At 32.6% G+C, this 24,886-nt stretch overlaps 1 protein-coding gene across 1 annotated transcript in view; it reads left to right on the top strand.

The window, feature by feature from the left end:
* The window catches only part of LOC118183554 (guanylate cyclase 32E-like), a 459,050-nt gene that overhangs the window by 374,399 nt on the left and 59,765 nt on the right, over positions 1 to 24,886 (top strand). Inside the window, exons 12-17 of the mRNA XM_085817033.1 lie at positions 3,427 to 3,600; positions 7,251 to 7,355; positions 8,770 to 8,841; positions 11,487 to 11,652; positions 14,651 to 14,800; positions 23,513 to 23,696. Of these exons, the coding sequence (XP_085673159.1) occupies positions 3,427 to 3,600; positions 7,251 to 7,355; positions 8,770 to 8,841; positions 11,487 to 11,652; positions 14,651 to 14,800; positions 23,513 to 23,696 (851 nt within the window). The remainder of the gene's footprint in view (positions 1 to 3,426; positions 3,601 to 7,250; positions 7,356 to 8,769; positions 8,842 to 11,486; positions 11,653 to 14,650; positions 14,801 to 23,512; positions 23,697 to 24,886) is intronic.

Genomic DNA, 24,886 nt, shown 5'->3' with positions numbered 1-24,886 from the left:
TCTGTTCTATTGTCGAATTGGAATCTAGGTAGATTTTGATCGCGCTGCCTTTACCTTCTAGGCCGGAACCGTCTGTAAAGAGTTGGGGGAATTTCTTTTCGCTTACTTCTTTTTTCATGCTTAATGTGATATTATTTTTCTTTCCTGTGTGGTGTTCATATGGGTGTGCCGGTGTCTCGTAATTCTCTGCTAAACGTTCTAAAAGATTTGTAATGGCTCTTCTTTCGTAGTTGTAGTACTGTTGTCTTATGGAATTCTTGTTCAGCGCGTATAAAAAGTGGAGTGCTGTTAGCTATTTGAAAGATATATTTTAGAAGGTATTCCTCCCGCCTTCCTAGCGTGCCTTCGTGGTGTAGTGGTCAGCACACTGAGTCGGTATTTCAGAGGTCCGTGGTTCGAATCCCGGCGAAGGCGATTGCTAATTTTTCATCAAGTCTGCTTCCAAAAAATCCTAATGTCTCTACAATTTTATTTGGAATGAACCTAAATTTCGAAATGGGAAAGGAAGAATCAAATAAATTTAATTAATAAAAGATATTCATATAAATATATAAAATTCAATTAGCATGGAGGAACTGAAATTTTGAAAGCTAATTTTTTAAAACTACTCCTGCGATTTTTACAAAACTTGGCAGTTTGGCATCGCAAAATTTGCAAGCTCTTGAACGCATGCAAGTTTATCGAAAATTTTTTGTCTCTTCATTTAAAATTTAAAGAGAGAAAAATTTTTTAAAGAATAACTAATTGGTCTAAAAAATTACTATTCTCTTAAAATGCATCTTAAAGTATCATTATATGCGGCTCACATTATTGTTTTTTCATTCCATAGAATTACCATTTACTACTCCTTCACCAAATTAAATAAGAAAATATTATTCCTTTTCCACACCACTGATTAGAATTAAAATTCGCTGAAAGGTAACGTTCGCTTCCGAAGTTTTATGTAAATTGCCCGTAATTACAAATCGTAACAAGAAACGTTTCGTAATAGAAATCAAGATAAATCGAAGTATTCATTTTTATATTCGTTGGAGAAAACTGCTGAAAAGGTCCTTCTACTGTGAAGAAGATATGCATCCTGTTCTTCATAGATCCTCAAAATCCTAAATTCTTGAGAATGAGCATAAGTTTTGTTACTCTTCTATGATATAAGACTGCTGCAATGTAAACGTTCTTTTTACTTCCTTGTGTACGAAATAAAAGAAGTACTAGCATCACGAAAAATTCCGGGTTTCATATTTCAAAGCAAATATTCATTTTGATGGCTATCGAATGTAATCTAACCATGTTTTTGTGCGACATCTGTACATAAGAACAGAATAAAGTACTCTTTTCTCCCAAACGAATTATTAACTGATTTAAAATGTATTCAGAAATTTTTTTTCGTGGCTTTGGTACGTACGTACCTACATACGTACATACGTATCTCGCATAACTCAAAAACGAGTAGCCTCAGAACTTAACTTTACTTAGCAAGTTAAGGAGGAAATTCTGTATATAGGACTGCTATAACATGTAATTGTGCTCCTTCCTTTCTGGTTGCAATCGGTAGCACCAATATATATAGCACCAATATATATAATATATGTATGTATGTATTATAATATATGTATATAAACAGCCGGATAACAGAGTATATATATATATTTATATATATATATATACACTCTGTTACTCGGCTTAGTGAGCTCAGTGTTCTATTCTTATATGTTGGTAAATTGTGCATTTTTTGCTTTAGAAATTGATTGGATTATGTTGTTCTTATCTTCCGCTTAAGGTTTTTATGCCTTTAGTTAATCTGCATGCAATAGCTGTAGAATTATCAACAATTTAAAAGTTGTTTAAGTGCGGCTGAGCCTAATTTTTTTTATCGTAGAAGCCATAATTTTTTACATTTGTAACTTAGTAGAATAGTGGATTAAGTCAATTTCTGCACCTTCCGTGTCTTTCTGCCGAGTGGGACAAAAGGAAAACTGTCAGGTTTCCGCACTGAAAAATCTGTTTTTCTGGCCGAATTGCCTGTTTTTGCTTAGAAAATCTAATTTTAATTGTAAAAATTGTTTTTTAATTGTTTTAACTGTATTTGATGTTTTATATTTTTCTATATTTTTCAATTTTAATAAATATATTTTAAGGTTTTATATATGTTTGCCTTATCGCGAAGTGAGAACTGAATTAATTGAATGAGAAATATATCTCTAATGAAATTCGAGGAAATAAGTGAAATGCAGGAAAAAATGCGTATAATTTAATATTCCATTCAAGGAAGTCATGTGGTGTACACATCAGATTTTTTATTGCACGAGGAATCGCTATTCCTTCTGCATCATATATATTAAAAGATATCGCATAAATTACATCAACTTCTTTAAAAAAAAAGTTTTATTTTTCAATTCCGTATTTTCAAAGAATAGCAATTATTTTTGGTATGAGTTTTATGATCTGAGTGTTTTTAATGGTCTTAATCTATTTTATAAATATTTTACTTTTTCATGGCTGAAGTAGACCTCTAAAAACTGATTAGTCTAAGGTATGTTTCTGCATAATTCATCTTACACAGTTAATGTATCGGCTACTAATAAATGAGATATGGATTCATCACTGCAATTTACATTGATTTCAAAAATTCCGTTTTTAAGGTTTTAGAATGATTACTATTCTTCTTATACATCTGCAATGAAGAAATCATCCTGTCTTCAAATCCAAACTTTTGTTGTCTATAAGCGCTGAAAACCCATCATTGAAATTTATGTAAATAAGCCTTTAAAAATATTCAATATAACGAGTTTGTTGTTCAGTGAAATTTAAGGAGAGAAATCTGTTTGATGATTGAAGAAATTGGTTTTAATTTAAAAGGGCAAATGACATTTTGTCCGATTTGTTTTATATTACATGTGACTTGAAAAAAAAAGGGGGGGCTTTCTTCTTGAGAAGAAATTTTATCTGGTTGAAATATCCCCCTTCAAAAATGCTTGTATATAATTTTTAATTCTCTGAGAGGTCATTTTTTTATCCTTTTACAAGCCAATCATTTTCTCTAACCATTTTCATAAAAGTTATTTCTTGGAATTATTTCCAGCCTTTGAACTTTCTAGACAGTCAGTAAAAAGTGAGGAATTTTTTTAGATCTAATTGAGTAAATTCGTTAACACGAAATATTCTATTTTATTAGATGGCAAATGAAACAATGAAATATTAATATTAAAGCGAAATGCTTTTTTTCACGGGTACCTCCTTCGTGAATTAAATTAAACATAAATATTCTTTTTATGATGTGACAAAAAGTAGCTTTGAATATTAAAATTAATATGAAAATTCTTTTAGATTGAAAAATATACACAAAACAATATATTTTCTGAAACATCTATGCTAAATTTACTTTTAGTTTTTTTTTTTTTTTTTTTTTTTTTTTTTTTTTTTTTTTAGCAAGAAGTTGAAAACAGTAAAGGTGAAACAGACTGTCCAGCAATGATGGAAGATCCAGTGACTGGAAGGACACAATCTAAAGTGGGTTTCTACAAAGGAAACGCTGTTTACATATATCATGTGTACAAAAAGAGCGTAGATCTCACTAGGAGTTTAAGGAAAGAAATGATACAGGTAATTCAGTTATATTGTTTTCGTTTTAAGCTATTTTCTTTGCCTATATTTCCGCTACAGTGAGCCTGAAGATAACATCTTTATTCTAAATAAAAACTACGAAATTATGAAACTAGACACATATTTTTAGTTTTACCAAGAATAATTTCTCGCTATAATATTTTCAGCATACACGACTGTTGTATAAGGATATCTAAACATAATTATATAGTTTATTTATAAATCTGAACATGGAGATCTAGATGGATGGACATATATTCGATTTATCGTCACTTATTCTGAACAAGAAACTATTTATTCTACACAGTTCTTTTCCGCATTTCAAATAGCATTCTGATTTTGTGTTGATAGTGAAACATATTTATAATAAACAACAGTTTTTTTTTTTTTTCCCAGATCTGCAACTATTAACATAAAATAGTACATTTTTACTAATAAAGCAAGTTAAGGAGGAAGAATTCGTTTAGTTCTCTCTTTTAAGGTGATAAACTAAATGGGAACTGTTTGTCCTCGAACGTAATGGCCGGCCTGAACGAGTTATATCTAATGATTAACGAGCTTTAATACACTAAATATAGACAGATTTCGATGCCGTTTAATTAATGTTTAAAATATAAAGAGTACTTTTAGTTACTCGATTTGATAGCTTCTTTCCTGGATAATAAGTTGAATTGTGATTTACATGATTGTCTTTTCGCAAAATTTCCAAGGGTACTACTGATTTCCGTTCCTCTGCCAGTACTTTCCAGCGTCCATCAGCCATGGTGAGTTTGCGCTTAGAAAAAGTTCTGTTCAATAGATCATATGCACAATAGTCCGTAAGTGAAACGTCAGCGGGCTTAGCAGAAATAAGCAAACGCGTAAAACTAACTCCCCACGCTATGAATTAGAGTTGGATGATCCACTCCAACTGATTAAAAGAACCAATTCACTCTTTTGAGCACATTTATCCATTTCAGAAAACGGAACTTTTGCAGTAAACGGACAGCTCTTATTGGAAGGTGCCAGGAAGAGAGATCTGCTATTCATTCACAAACTGGTTCACTTTACAGAGCGAGCGAAAGCCTGATTGGTGAAAAAGGGGGGGTGTAAGAAGTTGGAAGCGTGCCAACTTCCTCATTTAAGGGGGTATGGGGAACGTTTACTTTCGCAAATGTTAGTTTAATTTTTATCATTGCCCAATTTTTTGAAAACTTTTAATTTCAGAATTTTATTGTTGGTTCTGTGTAGGAAGAGAGCTATAGGGAATCTCAAAACTACTGTTGAAAAAAATCAGTTCAAGCACTTTGCGTTTGATTGAGTCAATATTTTCCATCCCACTCGATTCCTTTCACTTCTTCGCTCCAATCTCGCTAACCGGTCCCTATCTAACTGCTTATTCGATTATTTCCGCTCTTGATTCCCCATTGTTAATTAGGAGACAGTCATAAAAAAAGAACCGATTCATTTCAGTGAGCGAACAGCTCTGATCCGATCCCATAAAAGAGTGATTTTGTGTAACTCCAGTATGCATGGGAATGATAATAGGAGAATTAAAAAGTAGAAAATAAATCCAATTTTAAAGCTTTATATACATTTTAAGACGGTAAAAATTAAATTCATATTCTCTACGGTATGAATGGCTAACATGTGAACAAGCGGCGTAAAAAGTAGAGAATAAATCAACGGAAGAAATAAATTATTCATACCGTCCCACGCAATTCCTACCGGAATTAATTCCTGTAATTAATTATTCCGGCTTTCGGCTACGCAGATGTTGCCACTTTTTTGGTTCAAAACACATTCCCGAGCTTAGTTATCAACCTTTGTGATAGGTGAAACCCAGGTATGTAAGATTTTGCTTCAAATCACTTAATCGATCCCAGTTGCTAACCTTTGGATTAAGTAAAATATTTAAAATTCTTGGTCAAGTAATTTTTCATACTCTAATTACTCACCTTTGTAATAAGTAAAATCAATTTATGTAAGATTTTCTCTCCTTTAGGATGTGTGAAAGCAGCATATAGTTCATATATATCTTGTTCATATATCCTTAAATTGAAATGGCCAATCAGTGTATTTGTGTTCTGTCCAACGTTCAGTCCTTGTTTTCAGCTCCCAGACATCTGTCTTGAATAATTTTTTTGACTTGGTAACACTCATGTTAACTCTTCAAGTGCAAGGAGAGAACTAAATATTTTTTATTGCTGAGTGCTGATGTTAAGTAGACGACCACAGTGGAGGCACTGAAATTTTTCGAATGGTCAATGAGCTCTCTCAGATGGTTTTTGATTATTGTCATTTCCTAAAACATTACTTGTAAACTTGTAAACGTATCATTGTATCAGCTGAGTCAACATATTTATCAGCTGAGTACGGCCATGCCACACAGTGTATCTCTTTGCCCTTCTTTTTTCTTCTCGAATTTCTGTATGATATTAACTAAGATACTGATGTCAGGGCGAAAGCTAAGACTAATAACTGAAGTAACAGTGAACAATAACTGTAGTAAACAGTAACTAAAGTAGGCAACTCATGCCTTAAAGCTCATGCATATCACAGTACCTTAAAACTAATAATAAAACAGTTCGCAAAGCGCAAATCATAATATTAAGTCATAATAATAAGGCTCATAAAATCCTATTGATTGTACTGTTGGAGGCTTGAAATTCCCAAATTTAAGTATATAAAAATAACATCTTACCTGTTTTCTAAAATAAAAGTCTTCAAACTTAGGATTCCATTTTACAAATGGCTATCTTCCACAACTTCAAAATAAAGAATAACTAAAGTAAACATCTTGATATTTTCCAGCGTTGTGTGTTAACAGTTTGGGTAAACTTCCTGAATAAACATGGAAGAAGAGCAAAGAAAAATAGCCAAAAATTTGAACCTTTCTTACAACTCCAACTAGTAATAATTTTCATCCGGCCCAAATCCGGAGATGTTCATCAATTTACATACCAAATATAAATAGTGTAGCGATTATTAAAAAAAGTATGCAACATTTTGTAAACATTATCACTGATCAGCTGAGTGTATCTGTACCACATACATTTTTCATTTCGCCTTTTCTAATATAAGATGTTACATGAAAAAACTTAATAAAAGTGAATGGCCATTAGGCCACATGTGCAGCATTGTTCTGTACCAAAGTAAGCAATATACGGCATACGATATATATTTTATTAATTGCAGTAACGATTCAAAAGTTTTTAAAATTATATTATTTATTTGTAAATTCCATTACACACAAATAATTACATAAGACATAATTTATACTACATGCAAATAATCACATAATACGTAATTACGTAATTACGTAATTTATATTGACATTATTAAAAACAAAACTTTGGAAGGTACAAATTATTAAGAAGAATTTAGATAATTTTTAAATTACTCATTTTGTTAACTATAAAAAAGTTTTCATTTGAAAGCCAAATTAAAAATTTTATGTCGCAATACTCTAGTAGCGTTATGTAAAACAATATAGTTACAAAACTAGACTATACGTATTTCTAATACCAAAAGTCAACCTTCCCTATTCGCACGAACTTAAAGCTATAAAATAAAATAATCACTGAAAAAATAATATTAGCTACAATAATAAAATTGTTTCTATGTATGAGTATGTATCCTAAGTACATTTATATCTTTTTGATTTCCAGATCAGAGAAATGAGACATGAAAATATCAACCCTTTCATTGGCGCATGCGTCGACCCACCTAATATTTGTATTCTGAGTTTATTCTGCTCGAGAGGCAGTCTTCAAGTAAGTGCAGTTATTCATACCAATCCTATCAGAATTTGAGTAATTTAAAACAAAGATTAGAAAAAAACAGACGAAAAAAAAGAGAAAAAATTAAAAATTTGCACTATATCCTAAATATTTGTGTCTTACTCATTTGCTGACTAATGATTCCATATTTAGTATCACAAGCAATTTATAAATGTTATATAGATAGGTAGCTACACGTAGTCTTTGCACAAAAAGAATACGACGGTTCTATATCTCCAGTTCTACTGGGCCGATTGACGAAATTTAACTCGCTTTTTCCATGTCTCGAAGCGCGGCTTAGGATATATTTTAGATTTATATATAGCATTGTTGTAACATACGTATTTTGACCCAAATTCGGACTTTTTCTGGAAAGATATACCGATTTTTTTTTCCATATTTCACTTCTACATCTTTAATTATGCCTGAGTGCCAAGTTTTCTGAAAATTCGCACGAGTAGTTTTTAAAATATTAGCTCTCAAAATTTTATCTCCTCAGTGTTATTTGAATTTGGACTACATTTATTAATAATAATTCTTTTTATTAAACTTACTTGATCTCTTCTTTCACAGTTTGAAATTTAGATTCAATTCAAATAAAATTCGTAGCTAATTTTTTATTTATTTTTTTTAATTTGTGTTTTTCACTAATTTTTATAAATTTATCGAAAAACTTCTTGAAATATAAACTATAAAACTTTTGCCATCACCATAAAGTAGGTGAATTTCTAAACATAACTGCTAAAATTAGAGTTTCCTATTCAAAATTTCCAAAGATATAAGTGAATTTGTATATTGGTTCGTTTTCAGATTTGGCATATTTGTTATATGCGATAACACTAAATGCGCTTTACGCAGTTTGTTAAAATTATTTAAAAGAATGAACGATGCACCTTTTTTTTTTTTTTTTTTTTTTTGTTTTTTTTTTTTTTGTTTTTTCCCCGCTGATGCACAGTGAGAAAAGGAAAAGGAAAATAGGTTACTATAAGTTAAGAATTTCGCCAAGTAAATTATTCTTGTCTCAAAAACTGAAGAAAAGTGTGCCAAGTTAAATTTTAAATTTCTCGGTTAGTTTCTCCCTCAATTTTACAAAATTTAATATTTGGGCATAATTTGAAACGTAGAATCGAAGTATGGAAATAAATTGGCATGTCATTTCAGAAAAGTCCGATTTTGTGTCAAAATACTTATGTTAGAATAATGCTATATATAAACCTAAAATATATCCCAAGTCGTTCTTTCGAGACATAAAATCGCAAGTTATATTTCGTTAATCGGCCCAAAACGGAAGATATAAATTTGCCCCCCCCCCTTTATTTTTTAAATTTTTTTATTTCTTCTCTTTGTGTGTGTGTGTGTGTGTGCAGAATGTTCATTCAGTTAGTGATTGTGTTTCTTCTTAATTTAGGACATACTGAACAACCCTGACCTTCATCTTGATACAATGTTCATAGCGTCACTGGTTGCAGATTTAGTCAAGGTAAGATCACTTAAGCATGTCTGTGCATACATTAAAGAATAAATTTAGTAATTTTTGACTCCTCATTAAAGTTTCAAGACAAAATTAACCTGTATATTCGCCGAGTATTCTTAAATAAGAGAATCTTAACTTTTATAACTCTTTGCAAACTATTGCGGTTTAAAGAAGAAATTATAGTAATTTATCATAGCAAAAATGATATAGAGAAAGTGCATCTGTAATAAGACAAAAGTTATGATGATTTTAACTTACGCATATTCTCAGACAGATTTAACTCCTCATGTAAACAATGAATAATAACTTAATGACCACTTTAAAAATGACATAAGTACCAAAACACTAAAAAAGAGAGTTATAAGTTTCTACCAGTTAAAATACATGCCATTTGAAAGAAATAAACAAATGTTAATTTCGTGAAGGTTTAGACTACCTGCGTTACATTGACGGAAAGTTCCTTCGAAGAAAGAACGAACTTTAGAATGAACACAACGTAACCTTTTCAATGTAAAAACATCCCTTTTAAACGTAAACACAATTTAATATCCCTTTCTCTCGAACTAGCAACTCAGTTAGAAAGAAGATGATTTGTCTACCTGTAGAACACGTTAGAATAAATTATACATATATCATATATATATATAGCTTTATCTAAATGTAACTATTTTCCTTATAGAAAAAGACGAAGCATATTTCTTTAATATTCTTAACGTATGTAACTCGTATGAAAAATTGAAACTTTATTCTGTATGGAATACTAATATGCCAGATTCATCAAAATATGTTGTAGTCATAATGTTGAATTCTTCACTCTTTCAATTCATAATTCATATTATACTGCAAAAGTGACAGTGAAATAATGAATGTCGCAAATAAAGTTGTACCAAGTTCTAAAATAGTAATATTTCTAATTTTCTACGATTAGCTATCACCCTCAAATATAGTTCCCTGATTATTTTTCTCTCTGTCATTTTATTATTGATTTCTCTTTCTCTTTCTGCCATTTATTTACACATTTAGATGCTTTTTCAAACAGTACATAAAGCAAAATTTTTAATAGGATTTTAGATCAATGTATGAGGCGAATAATGTGTATTTAAAGATCTTTTAATAGAAAAAAATTTATTTTAAATTTGCATTTTTCAATAGCAGTTAGTAAATTCGGAAACATTTCAATAATTTATTTAGAATTATATCTTTAAATCACAAAATAAATATCGTTTAAGCAACACAGATTCATTTTAATTTTGTGTATAGAAAAGTTGCGGTTGAACTATTTGTTCGGTTCAGCTGCACCTCAAGATGAGAAAAATCTCAATCGTAAATTGGGATATGCAATCGATACATGCAGATATCTGCATGGTTTCTCCTTCTGCATATTTTATAACATGAATACAATTACAATGTAATTTTAACCAAGCATTTTTACATCAATGAAAATATTCAATAAAATGAATAAAACCATCATTGTTTTCTTACTTTCTGTCTCAAAAGTGTTTATAAAATGAATGCGTATTTGTGTCTAATATGTATTTTATATTAAACGCAGCATTTAATCCCTTTACTTAAAAAATCCTCCATACGTACTGCGTTTTCACTTTTAGTAGTATTTTCCAAGCAAGTATTAAAAAATGAGTTCTAAAAATATAATGTTATAAACAGCAATATTTGTAGTCCTCTGGTTTTAAGCTTGATGAAGGGTTGAAAAATTGTATATTTCATCATTAATTAATACAGAAATCTGATTCACTTTATGAAACTGATTTTAATACCTTCAAATCAAATATGACGTTTTATTTTTTAAAAAATAGATCTTGTTTATGATAGGATAGAGAAAAAATCTAGATATAACTGTGAGACAACATTAATTGTGTTTAATCATTATTTAGAAAAAAGATTTTAATTCAACCTCTTATTCTATGGGATAGTAACTTGATAACTAACGCTGAATTTCACTAACGTTGAATTTACTTTCGTCATTCAAAATTACAGTGTTATAGTGCTACTGGAGTTGGGTATATGGTTTTGTAAAAGCCTTTTAATATGTATTTATTTTGCAGTTAGATTTCTTTTTATTTTGGAGAAACAAAATTTCAGTGTTATGTATTTTTAATATTTTATTAGAATTTGTAGTATAATACTGTTTGAAAACTTTGAACACAAAACTCTTGCTATCAGTATTAATTTCAGTTCTTTAATTCAAATTTCATGGTGGCACCAATGAGCATAAGTTATGAGGTCAGTATTCAAATTAACTGTGTAGGAGAATTCCTTTGTAGGCTCCTCGAAAAATAATAATAAAATTAATTTTAATATTTAAAAAAATAATAATAATTGCACCCAATTCTAGATTTCATAAAAGTTATTTTTAAGTAGTGAAGTGCTTTATATAACCGTAATGCATTTCTAAATCTTTACTATTGTAAGATACTGAAATGATTTATTCTCTAGACTAGTAGCTTATTGGAATATGTGCACTCTTAGAAAACTTACTTAGAAAACTTACTTGAACAGACACAATTTTGTGCCTATGTAGTTTAGGATAACTTTTATTTTTTGGATATTTCATTATTTCTTCTTATATTAAGTGCAACTGTATTTAGTACCGTTTTTTATTACACCAATAAGAGATGGTTCTCCGTTTTTAGGGTATGATTTACATCCACGAGAGTGACATAATTTCTCATGGCAATTTGAAGTCATCTAACTGTATTGTGGACAATCGATGGATGCTCAAAATTACAGACTTTGGAATGCACGAATTTAGAGCCAATCAGGATCCACCTCTAGAAGTTAAAGATATTAGATCTAGATGTAAGTCGGTATCAAAAATAATCATTTTATTTCTTTAAAATGTTAAATTGCTTCAGAATCCTTGATTATCACTGTATATTGGTTCAGTAAGCATTAAACTAATCATCAAAAGTACACCTTTATTGAAATAAAATTAAGGTATAAGATATTTTCTCCCTCCTTTCTGCATGTTGTAGGTTCCGGCAATTACCTGAAAACTGGGGAAACTTAGATTTACATTCATGTTACTTTAATTCTTCCCAGGTAATGAGTAAAATATGTTTAACTTACTATTTTACATTCTAATGTGTTTGTTGCCTTCACAATCAGTTTAGACTAAGTATGATAATTAGCCGTCACAGTAAGGTAGCATTTGAGAAGGAGTTGATACCGATACTTAGAACAAAACCAGTCAAAAGTTATAATATATTTTAACAGGGGATCACGTAATACAGCCATATATCCCATAAAAAATTATGACTGCTGAACATTGCAAGTACACTGACTACCAATAAGTATTTGGACACCTGTGATAGAAAAGGAAAACTAACTTTATTCAAAATCAATAGTTGGTAGAGCCTCCACGAGACGTAATTACAGCGTGGACCCTCCGGGGCATACTTTCCACAAGTCTTTGTATCACAGCTAGTGGTATTTTCTTCCACTCGGCTTGGAGAAGGCATAGAAGTTCCCTCACCGATTTTGCACGGGTAGTGAACTCCTGAATTCGGCGATGCAACTCGTCTCAAAGGTTCTCCATAGGGTTCAGGTCTGGACTCAGGGCAGTCCATTCGATGAACACCATTGGTACCATACCAAGCCTTGGTTAACGTCGAAACATGACAACTGGCATTGTTGTCCTGAAAGTAACAGGGGTCCACCCCGTAAAACTGCCACAACGTAGGAAGCACATTGTCATCCAAAATAGTGCAGGAGGCATCGGAGTTCAGCTTACCATGAATGGGGACCAAGGGTCCCAGCCCATACCAGGAGAAATACCCCCAGACCATAATTCCACCTCTGCCGAACTTGACTGTTGTCACAATGCATTCTGGCAAGAGACGTTCTCCAGGTAGACGCCAGACCTAGACACTGCCATCCGAAAGATAAAGGGTGAACCTTGGTTCGTCACTCCAAAGAACCCGTTTCCACTGATCTATGGTCCAATTTCGATGTGCTTTGCACCACTTAACCGAGCAAAGCGGTTGGACTTTGTGATCAAAGGCTTATGGGCAGCAGCACGACCATGAAAACCAAGCAGATGTGCTTCCTTACGGATGGTATTCATTGAAACAATACTCCCGGATGCCTGTTGAAACTCCTCGCGGATGAGGGCCATCGGTTGGGTGCGGTTCTTCCGAATTTCTCTGGACAGCACTCGTCGGTCTCTATCTCCCAGTTTCGTTGGTCTGCCGACTCGGGGCACATTCCGACAATCACCCCTCACCTTCCACTTCTTAATTACATAAACCACTGTCGATTTTGGGTACTTCAGATCGCTAGATATGTCCCTTAAGGATCGGCCACATTTGTGATACCCGATAATTATACCTTTCTCAAAATCAGAAAGCTCCGAACTGCGAGGCATCTTGCATGCGACTAAAACCGATGCTGTTTCCTACACCATATATACCGGCAGAGTCCGTGACGTACCTTAGGACCGCAGATATCGTCATTTGCATAGGTGTCCAAATACTTATTGGTAGTCAGTGTATGTCATATAGCGCATTTTATTATTACTGCTTACCTCTAAAAGGTGAAAAATCATAAGCTCATTTCATACACGGCTAATGGCTAGGACATCTACAGTCAAATCTTTTCCTTAATACAGGGTCCAAATACTCTCTCTCAAATTTATTAACAGAAATGCATAGTTATATTAATTAAGCTATTGCCTTATGATTTGGATCTATACTATCACTTTTCGTTAGATGTCACGAGGATGTAAATGAGTTTAGTGTATTTAAAGTGAAGGTTTTGAAATTTTTAAAGATACAGTTTATGGTACCGATGACATCAGCTATAATACTTTTCTTTTGCCTAGCTCCGATATGTTAGTTATACGGGATAAGCCAATCTGCTGGTCGAAGTTAAACTGCACAGTTCAAATTTGAACCAATGTTTAATTAGGCCATTTGTATTGTAATTTACTACTACGATTCGCTTTAATTTGTGAATTCAACTTTCTGTTATCTAATACCCCAGTGGTGGAGTTTTAATTTGTACACTCAAATTTTGCTATTATTAAGTCCAGGCGTGTAACACAAAGGTTATTTAAAACCGTCTCAGAGCTCCGTTTTAATTTCACAGAGTAGAACCATGCAAAATAATGTATGTCTTTAAAAGCAATAAATATGTGTTACCTGCAAATCGATATGGTTTACATTTTCAAAGTTTTAACAAAAAGCTAAAGTGAAAAACAACTTTTCTTAAAAAATAATCGGTCGTGAATTTTTTTACAACAAATGTCAATAGTTGTCGTAGATACGAAAAGAAGTTAGAATCATGATAGAGATTAGCTACTTATATTAAACGCTTAGAACGATGAAATTTTATCTGAAACAGTGTCATTAGACATTTATAAGGATCTGCTAGAAAATTTAATTATAGAATTACTGTCAAATATTTTGATATCTTGATAGCATTACTATTTCCACAATCTAATCAAGTTCAGACATATTAATTTATTTCTAATGTATCCGTGATTTGATTAATTAAATATTTCCTTTGCCAATCTTAATGCATAGTAAATAGGACTGCGTTAATAATAATTATAATACTGTTATGAGGTGGAAAATTTTTATCAGCTTTCCCTGTTTAAATAGGGAGGAAATTTCCACACATTCTACTTAAAGACATTAGAAATCAGTTTGGAAATATTCAATAAAGTTAGTGGCTAAGAGTATAAGAAGAGTATTCCTGAAGTTTGAAGTATTCAAAAGCAATAAATTCCTCTGTTTGAGCTTTAAACTCGCTGCGTTACTTATCTTTGTTAAAAGTTCACATCATGCTTTTCCAGCATTACTCTGGCGAGCTCCAGAACTGATGAGAAAACTGAATCCTCCAGCAAGGGGTACCCAGAAAGGTGATGTTTATTCATTTGGAATTATTCTGTTTGAAATTATTGGAAGGAAAGGACCATGGGGAAATCCAGAGCCATCGTTAAAATGTAAGAATAAACCTTTTTTGATCTTTATATAAATTTCCTTGTATTTAATCATTTGCAGCTATATTAAAATTTTAGCGCTTCATAGGAAAGGATTCGGTAATATTTACTGATTTAGTGCAATCATATTTATCCAAGCTCTTGTTAACCCTAAAGCCAGATTATCATAAATGAGTTTAAACAGTCAGTGCACCGTTTTGCAAAGAATTCATGAATCCTCGCCGACTGCGCATAAAATCCACATAATTAATTCTTATACTGATGTCTGGAAAGTTATCGAAACAGAACTTTCATTTACAGAATAACAAGATCTTATGCATCCTGAGATTTCGGTTTTGATGAGAATATGACGAAAATGAAGCAGATATGACATGAATAAAACAAGTATGACGTAAATAAAAGAATGTAGCAAGAATAAAGTGAGAAACTGCCATCTCTGGGGAGAGAAAAAAAGATCGTGAACTAGAAACGAATTTTTAGGAAAACGTAAGCATTTTTACCAAAGATTTAAAATAATTAAAGTTAATATGATTAAGTTTTAAAAATAACCCTAAATACAAAAAAGAAAATCTGAAAGGGATTTTAATGCGCGCCAAAAAGTGTTTGTTAAGGTGTTTTAAGCTGCCGCTGAGCTCGCAGTCTATCAGTCTGCTGTTCCACTAACCCTTACTAACACTTTTTTTTTTTTTCCGGTTTTTCTTACTAAGATAGTTTTACAAAACTTTTTTTTTTTTCCTTTTTACTATTAACATTTTGTGTGTTAACTTTAAATACCACGCTCTTTACGCTTACGCCACATAAAATTCGATTGAACAGGAAAATCACAAAATATTTAAGACCAGCATTCCTTTGAAACGATAGACAGTCTCGCGCGCTAGAGATTAAAATGTTTTATTCCGTGCCCTGCCACTACTCGCTTTGAAATCTTGAGTTTGTTAATCAAAAATTTGTTAAAGTTTAACTAAATACAAAATAGATAATAAAGCTAATTCAAAATTCAAAATTCGGACTTGCAGGTACCTATGTTCAGGTAGAGGACTAAGTTATTCAAAATTGGATGGCTCTAAGTGCCGCTGTTTTTTCACAATGCGAGAAACATGCATACATTCATACAGAGTCTTCATTATTTAATTTCTGTAAATAAAATACAGGGCCATAATATGTGACAGCAACAATTTGAAAAGTGATAAGCGAATTATATTGGTTCAAAGCAAAATATCGTTTCGAGAATAATATCCCATCGGTTTCGAGACTAATAACCTGAGGTGCATGTTTGGTCACCTCTCATAAGTAACGCGAACAGTCCTACCATACCGGGTGGCAATGCTACGTCTCCGGATAGTGTGTGCCGGTCATTAATATTCCTGAAGACAGTGATGATGTTATGGACTTCGCTCAAAATTCTGATGTTCTGCACAACGGTTTAACCTCTCGTGAAGAATATGGCCAGATGTTAAAAGAAATTAAAGATTTTGAATTTAAACATGAAAAATTCAGAATTACAAAGAGCACGGTAAACCGCCATTCTGAAGCCGGGCAACCGGATTTTTATGCGGAGAAACTTGCTGAAATTTATAAGAATGAATCTGGCAAACTGCATTACTTACGAGTTAAATGTGAGTTTTTCAAAAATTCTTGAGCGAGTAACTCCCTACCCAAACCCATTACTTTTACCTCTAATGAACCTAATGTAGTTAAGCAGAAGAAGCAGGACTTAACCGAAAATTCGGAAGATGGGACTCGCGATAGTGATGGATTTACAAAACTTAAGAATGCAGCAAAAACTACTACAGAAAGCTCCGCTTAGGAAAAAGAATATTAAATCAAATCTCAGTAGGTAATAGATTTAGTAAATTGGATGATGAAAACACCTCTACACCGCAATTTAGTACTAGTAATAGCAATGACAACACCATACATAATCAGCAGCGGACTCAGCCTCAAACCACTGTGAAACCAATAATGTTGCGTTTAATGGTTTAATGGTGCTCTAGAAACTACTACGTTTAATGCGTGCTTAAAACATTTGTCTCATATAACCATTGCCAAATTCTTAGACAAAGTCACAGGAAATTTCCTAAAAATTGTACCTGAATCACCTGATGATAACGGCCTTCTGACTAAATTGTTTCAGGCAAATAATATTGAAGACTACATTATTACTGCTGAATGTAAAAGACCGAGTAAAATTGTAATAACCGTGTGACCAAAAATTATTTGTTGCCACCGATAAGGGTGCAACCTCTAGAAACTAATACTTTAATGCGTACTTAAAACATTTATCTAATATAACCACTGCCAAATTCTTACGCAGAATCACAGAGTTCCTCAAAATTATACCTGTAACATCTAATGATCATCGCCTTCTGATTAAATTGTTTCCAGCAAATAATACTGAAAGCTACATTATCACTGCTGAATGTAAAAGACCCATTAAAATTGTAATAAGAGACAGTACGTACGTATAGTAACCTATAGACGTGGAGAAAAAAAAAGAAACTATTAATGAAATAACCGCGCTAGAATGCACGGTACATAAAGTTATACAATTTACATGAAATTGTACTAAAGAAAACTTACCTCCGTACAACTTCTTCCTTTCGATAAAATAGAGATGATGTACAAATGAACTCAATTTTCTGTCTTCGTCATTAAAGTGGAGAAATACATTAATAAAAATCTTATAGTATCTACAGACTCCATTGATAAATTTGATGTTATTCCATGCAAGAATCGAAGCAGCCACTGACTGAAAAGCCTCGCTAATGCCTCTGCATTCTCTTTACCTTTTCATCTGATTCTTCTAAGCACCTTATACTTTTAACTCCTCTACCTAACCAGATGTTCCTTCAACTTTAGAAAAAAGAACCAGAACTTAAGAATAAGGATAGGGCCTCTGGCCCACCCGTAGAAATGAACAACTAACGTCCTTTTGGGGCTAAAAGTTGTGAAAATACTGCAAGAAAAGTTTGACGAAATAATTTGTTTTCGTTACATTTTGCCGTTATATCTTTTTCTTTCTTTCTTTTTTTTTTTTTTTTTTTTTTTTTTTTCATTGTGAAATAACTAACTCAAGCGTACCAAAATGTGGCTATAATAATAAATAATTTTGTTCTCGAAACTATTGCATGTACTAATTATTCGATAACTAGTGTAATACCAAAAAAAGTCAAAAGGCTTATTTTTCCTTGTTTTATGAACATTAAATTTATTCAGTATCATAGGAAACAGACCCGCGCCGACAATAGGTGCAAGGTCGTGCGGAACACGATTCAAAAAGGCGCTGAGTAATGATTAAAACAAGCAGTACGTCCCGCTGCCTGCTCAACAGGAAAATTCTTGTCTTATTTGAACGCTTCTTCGGGGGTCGACTCAGGTAAAACCTGGGAAGGATCTGTACCTAGGCAGTCTCGGCCACGAGTGTTTAAAAACAGTCTCACAGGACTGGAGCCATCGCTGGCGATGGTTTTTCCAGGTTCGGCAGGGACCGCATGATACTGCCTTGCCCGTTTCGTTGGTTGTGGTGGAGCTATATAGTCGGATATTCATGATTTTCCGGGACGAAACAGCCCCGTCGATGGAGTTGGCGAATTCAGCTAGCCTTCATAGTGCTTGAGGTTTCCAGTGGGCGCCTGGAGCCTCAAAACTCCATATTCATTTCCTTCCTTGGTTTTTCACTGGGATCGCCTAAAGCTGAGATCTGTATAGTATGACGTAGTGTTAGCAGGCCGGATTGATGGCCCGGTCTTTCTGATAGTGTTTAAGTGACTTCGTTCTGCTGTTCGGAGTTGAGGTCCTTGTTGATGGCAGATGCTTTTGCCATGCCTCCAGAACGAAGACGTGGAATATGAGTTTCTGAGTATTCCTGTCGACTCAGCTTAGTCTTTGCTCGTCGGCTCGACCGATAAGTTTGCGGCCTCTTGGATCGCCTCTAGGCGTTGGGGCATTTAACTATGTTAACGTCGACTTTGACATGTCTGAGTACCACTTCCTTCCTTCTAGCACACTGTCTTATTTGACCTAAAGTTATAACCGGGACAGGAGTTCGTCTTTGGTGTTCTCTTCTGTCTTATTTGAACTTGGAAATACTTGATGCCGATGCTTATGTAAGAATAGACGCATTCGACAAATCCTTATTTTGTGAATACTGTTGCAATAGTAGTAATTTGCGCAACATTTATCATTTTTGTGATTACTTGTTGTTATTGTTTTTCTACATAAAAAACGGTAAGTGCATTTACATATTACGTTAAACTTAAGTTAACTTTCTAATTCGGAAAAGCAACGATTTGAGCATAATTACTCAGAAACTGTTTACCTCTCATGTTTGAACCATTGTCGTGTTCTTGGCCGCATAAATTACTAATATCTAAACCATTTTCCTTCCTTTTTTTCTTCCATTTTCCTCCTTTTTTTAATAAGAATGTAGTTCGTCCTCCACCGGTCGTATCTGTTGTAATACAAAATACTAAAAACATTTCTTCAATACTCATGTCTGCATTTTCTAAATTAAGATACCTCATATAAATTGATATCTGCTCATGATGGCTAGCATTAGGGTTACAATCAAGTAAAATAGAAAAATTCTTTGCCTGTTTGACCTTATTTAAAATAATTTGCTTTATATTATATTTATTTCTATTTAAAATAATTTCCTTTTATATTATCCCCCAATAAGCTTATTTTTTTATTTTGAATTTGATCTCCAAGGTAATGAAGCATATTCTTTTAGTTTGAATTTTATTAATATATACAGACATTGATAGTGTGAAATTTTTTGATCATTTCTATACACTTTAGAAAATTATTATATCTTTCGAATAATTTGTTACTGGAATCACTGAAGGCTAAGTTTTATGTCGCTAAAAACTGAATTGCATAGATAATTCTTTGAATAACATCGTGCCAATGCTTCGTCTCTTTTTTAATGAAATTTGAAATTCCGAATTAACAGGTTTATTCTTTCGTAATCGTTCTAAGAAATCGGACAACTCTTTCGTTGTTTGGTCAGATTCGACAACAGTACATCTAAAAAACAATTACGTCTATTTTTGTCTTTTGGGAAACTGAAACTCGAAACCAAGTTTTGGTAATATCCAGAACAATTTTCTCTTAAGGCTTGAACTTGGGATGGCAATAATGGACTCGGGCATAATCCAGAATCATCAGGCACAGGCAAAAGCGTATTTACTGCAGAAATTGTAGATTTCAGTGGTATTTCCTCTGTTTTTTCGACAGGCTGGCACTGAAATTAAAGGTAATTCTCAGGCGAAAACACTTTCTAACTCTTTTTGGTTATTAGGTTCTTTTGGTAATTTCAGTGGTAGCTGAGACGTTAATGAACAAATAATAGTAGCGTCAGGTTGGGTACTCTATAGTTTTAAAGTTCTGGTTAAGTCATCCTCACATCTTCTTGTTCTTCAATACATTCTAATACTCAGACAGTTTCTTTCTGTTTTTCTTCCGACATCTGAGGAAAAATAAAAACGGAAAAAATGGAAGTAAACATAAAAGTAGAAAATAACTATTATAAGAACTATTGCGTAAAACGTTTCTTGAAAACACTCGGAAAGTCATTGTTTGAAATATTTTACCTTACTTCTGAAAAAGTGAGTATATCTGAAATCATTGCTTGGTAAATGTATGAACTATTAGATCAATACCAAATAATTCAAAGAGATGGTGGTACTCGTTTGTTTATTAAAGTAAATAAATCAAATTTAAAGTATGTATTAAAGACGTAATGAAATATCTAAGCATTTTCCTTCGGTTTCCCGCATAACTAAAAATCGGTAAATGGGCAGTTTTTAATTTCAGAATACCTTGTATATTTTTATTTCCCTTCAAATCTCAAATAGGTATATTTTAAATTCAGTGCTACTCGATAAGTATGTCAATCCTTTCTTTTCGAAAGATAATAATTTTTAGTTAAATAAATAAATGGTTCACATTAAAAAAAAACGTGTAATTATGCTCAAGTAGTCGCTTTTCTGAATTAAAAAGCTAACCCAAGTTCAACAATAATATGTAACTGCCCTTACCTTTTTTATGTAGAATAAATATAACATCAAGCAATCACCAAAAAAAAAATCACAGAAAAGATAAATGTTTCACAAATTACTCTGATTGCAACAGTAGACACAAAATAAGGACTAAGCAATTTGCCGAACGTGTCTACGGTGCCCCCTGTACCCTGGCATATACGTCGGCATGACGTATTTTTGTTCACATATATTTACAAGATCAGCTCAACTTATGTCAGAAACTGCAAAAGCATTAATTGATAAAAATCAAAGCGATATACATAGTACAAAACTTATGCATGAATTGCAGTTTTGCAAACTTTTGGAGGCAATATAGCATCGCCGGTTGAAACTCTAAGCTATATCGTTGTCAACAACATAGCGGTGTGCAGAAAAGAATTTTGGATATGTCACTAGATATCAGCCCTACAGCATTTTTTGTGCTCTTTTGTAATCACAATTTGAACCTTGTCGTAAATTACGCTGAGATCAACAATTTATTTAGTGCAAGTTTATTAGATATGTATATTACTTCGGTTTGAATTTTAAGATAATAAGTAGTGTTCAGCAATATATTTGGTATCCAGTGCGTTTAGTATATTATTTCGCTTCGCTTGCAGTGTTACTTTTTCATAACATGTTGCTGTTGACTAATGCTCACTTGTCTGACCTATAGTCAGCCCAAGCCCACGAAATTCGTCGTGGCAAGGAGCGCAAGGTAATCCTGTCGTTGGTATCATCCTTCATCACCTTACCTTGGTTTAGCTCAATTTCGCACCCAATTTTGATGGAAAGCGCCATGGGGGGAGGATCCGAGCATCTCCCACCCCTCTTCTTCTGCCACCAACTTTTCGAGAGGACTTTCACCTCGCATATTTAGAGTGCACCCATGCCGCACGGACATTATACATTTACAAACATCCATGTCTTCTCCCGGATTCGAACTCGAGCCCTTCGGCACGGCAGTCAGCAACGCTAACCATTATACCAGTTGGGCGGCTTTTAATAATATAAATGTTCAATAAATATGTGTAAGTGTGGGTTTTAACAAAGCACAAAATGTTTGCATATTTAGACAAAAGTTAAACTTTGTTTTTTGTTTTTGTTTTTGAATTTATTTATTTATTTTATTATTATTATTATTATTATTATTATTATTACTATTATTGTTATTATTATTATTATTATCGTTACTACATAAAGGCGCTCTCTAGACATTTGCACGACGGCGCCAATTGGGTTTGGCACGGACCTGATAGGAAACTTAATTATCGTGCATAAATTCGGAAAATTTTTATCTCCATCAGTTGAAAGTCACTTTTCCGTAACTACACTAACTAATTTTTAAAATCTGACAGACTAATTTTACTCCCGACTCCGACTATACTCTCAGAATATTGAATGAACATATGGGGAATCGTTTCCTGTATCCCCACTAGATGGCAGCATTTGCCTAAGAATTGAATTGATTCTCAGTCGGAAAAGTGCATTCTGGAATTAAAGTCTTTTTTGGGCAATGTAGACCAGCATGTAAACTATGACAAAGAGCAATTAGTTAAAGAATAGGTAGGTTGTCGGTGATTCGTTCTTTATAATGTTAGCATATTTTCTACTCTACACAAGAGCCTCTTAGAATCGATTTGAATATTAAAAAGATGTAGAACTATAATCAGCCGCTGGTTCCGCAAACACAACAACCGAATCAAATTTAGAAAACAAAAAAACAAAAATTTATTGTAAATTTCAACTTGAAGTACAGAAATAAACTTAAAATTTTAATTCCGCTTTTCGCAGAAATAACAGACAACATGTAAATTCAGATTATTTATAATTCACAAATCCTTAACCTATTCTTACAACAGACTCTGTAAATTTCATGAACTAATTTTTTAATATGCAACAGCAAAGGAGTTCAGATAATTCTCTGCTTACATCTGGTACAGATAGAGGATTGGTCTTCAAGATCACTAGCGATGGCAATCCTTCTCTTAACTCACATTTTCTCTATTTAAAACTTCTGTCATTTACATATTATGGTGGGGGCAAAAGAAACAGTAGGAGAATAGAAGAGATTTTAAAATAAATAAAACTTGTTAATTAAAATAAACCTTACACAATTGTATTCGAAAAGATAATCTGAATTTTCATTTCATTACGACATAGTACCGCGGGTAATAGGGATTATGCTTAGTATATAATACTATAACTGATCAAATGTTTCGCTTCGTATTTAGTATATAATTCCTTCTGAAAACTTCCTTTTATATTAACTCTTGTTTTACATTCTTTTGCATTTTGTCTTTCTTAAATTTAATGTTTTATTTTAAAATGTGTTTTAATAAAAAGATAAAAAAGTATAAATATTTTAACCTTGCGACTATTTTCATTTAGTTTCATCGAAACAAAGTCGAAAAATTATTGTGGACTCCTTTTCTTTACTGCAATAAGGCCAAAAATCGATTTAACACTTTTAATTTCTTATTCTGCAAAAGCTTTTAGAAAGAATTAAAAAATTTTCCTTTTGAAATTCTAACCTAAGTTCTTGTTTTGATTACGGCTGAATATGATTTAGTCCTTTTTATTAAATTATCTATGTCCCCCCATATTTTTTTAACTATAAAATATTGATCATTATTTTTGAAATTACATCAGGAACAAAATTATTCATTTTGAGTTTCGAATATTTTTATAGATGTAGAAGAAAGAGTTGCCAATCCCATGAACTACGATGGTGAACTTTTCCGTCCTCCCTTACACGAACTAGATTGCCCAGACTACATCAAGCAGTGCATGGAAGAATGCTGGTTCGAAAACCCTGAGGACCGTCCAGATTTTAGATTCATCAAGGTCAAATTAAGAGTTCTTCACTCTGGTCTGTACGTGATATTCTGAATCTTATAATTAATTTGTCGTAAAATCATTATTTTTAAAGATTTTAACGAAAGAAAGCTATGTTTCTTATAATTTTCCTGTCTTTGCCACAATTCAAATTTTGTTTTAATGGAAAAACAGGGCACTGGTTTGACAAAAAAAGCTAGTCCCCTACCTTATATTATACATGCACATATTCATTTGCAGAGCTACTGAGTGTATCAAATACATAAGTCAAACTAATTGGTAGACGGAGATCTGTTTCTTCCGTATTCCTAGATATGATTGATACCTCTTGTTTTACTTACATTTAGATCAAATTGTTATTATATTTCTTATTCAAAGAGCTAAATGATTCATGCCATTTAGTTGTACTTCCTATTGTTGAATGTACAACCACAAGACTACAATCCGCACTTTTTGCTGCATTTCGTTTAAACTTATTTCCTCGAATTTCATTAGAGATATATTTCTCATTCAATTAATTCAGTTCTCACTTCGCGGCAAGGCAAAAATACATAAAAACTCAATATATCTTCATCAAAAGTTGAATGATATATAAAAACATAAAACACCAAATACAATTAACACAATTTAAAAAAAATTACAATTAAAATTAGAGTTTTTCCCCAAAACAAGCAATTCGGCTAGCGTGGTAAGAAGGCAGATAAATTTTGGTAAACAAAACTGCTTAATACGCCTCTTGACGCTTCCTTAATACGCACTTGAGTCTTCACTCTGAAAGTATATATTTCTGGTCCCACTCGGCAAAATCACTGAAGCTGCAGAAACTGACTTAATTCACTATTCTGATAAGTTTCAAATGTAAACAAATATGACTGCTATGGTAAACAAATTATTAATTACCTACTATATATTAGCTGCACTTAAACAACTTTTAAATTAAGACACAATAACACGCCGAATAAATACTAATTCAGACGTCAAACAACAAAAATCAGCGTTATATTTACAAAATTTTCACAGGACTAGTTTCGATGGTTTTACCGAACCACCATCTTCAGCTGCAAAACCGCAAATGAACAAGATAGGAAAAAATGATTAGATAAGATAAGAAAGCCTGGACAGGAATAAGCAAGTGGCGCCATCTGTTGGTGAAACTAAAACATAATTTCTCTAAAAGCCGAAGGCAAATTTGGATTGGAATTAGGATTGTTAACTAGAACAGAAAGAT

This window comes from Stegodyphus dumicola, chromosome 5 (genome assembly GCF_044657685.1).
Source record: "Stegodyphus dumicola isolate Sdum_Otavi_A_Nest chromosome 5, ASM4465768v1".
Classification (NCBI taxonomy): domain Eukaryota; kingdom Metazoa; phylum Arthropoda; class Arachnida; order Araneae; family Eresidae; genus Stegodyphus; species Stegodyphus dumicola.
The sequence above is the reverse complement of the archived record's forward strand: the minus strand, read 5'-3'. Positions and strand labels throughout refer to the sequence as shown.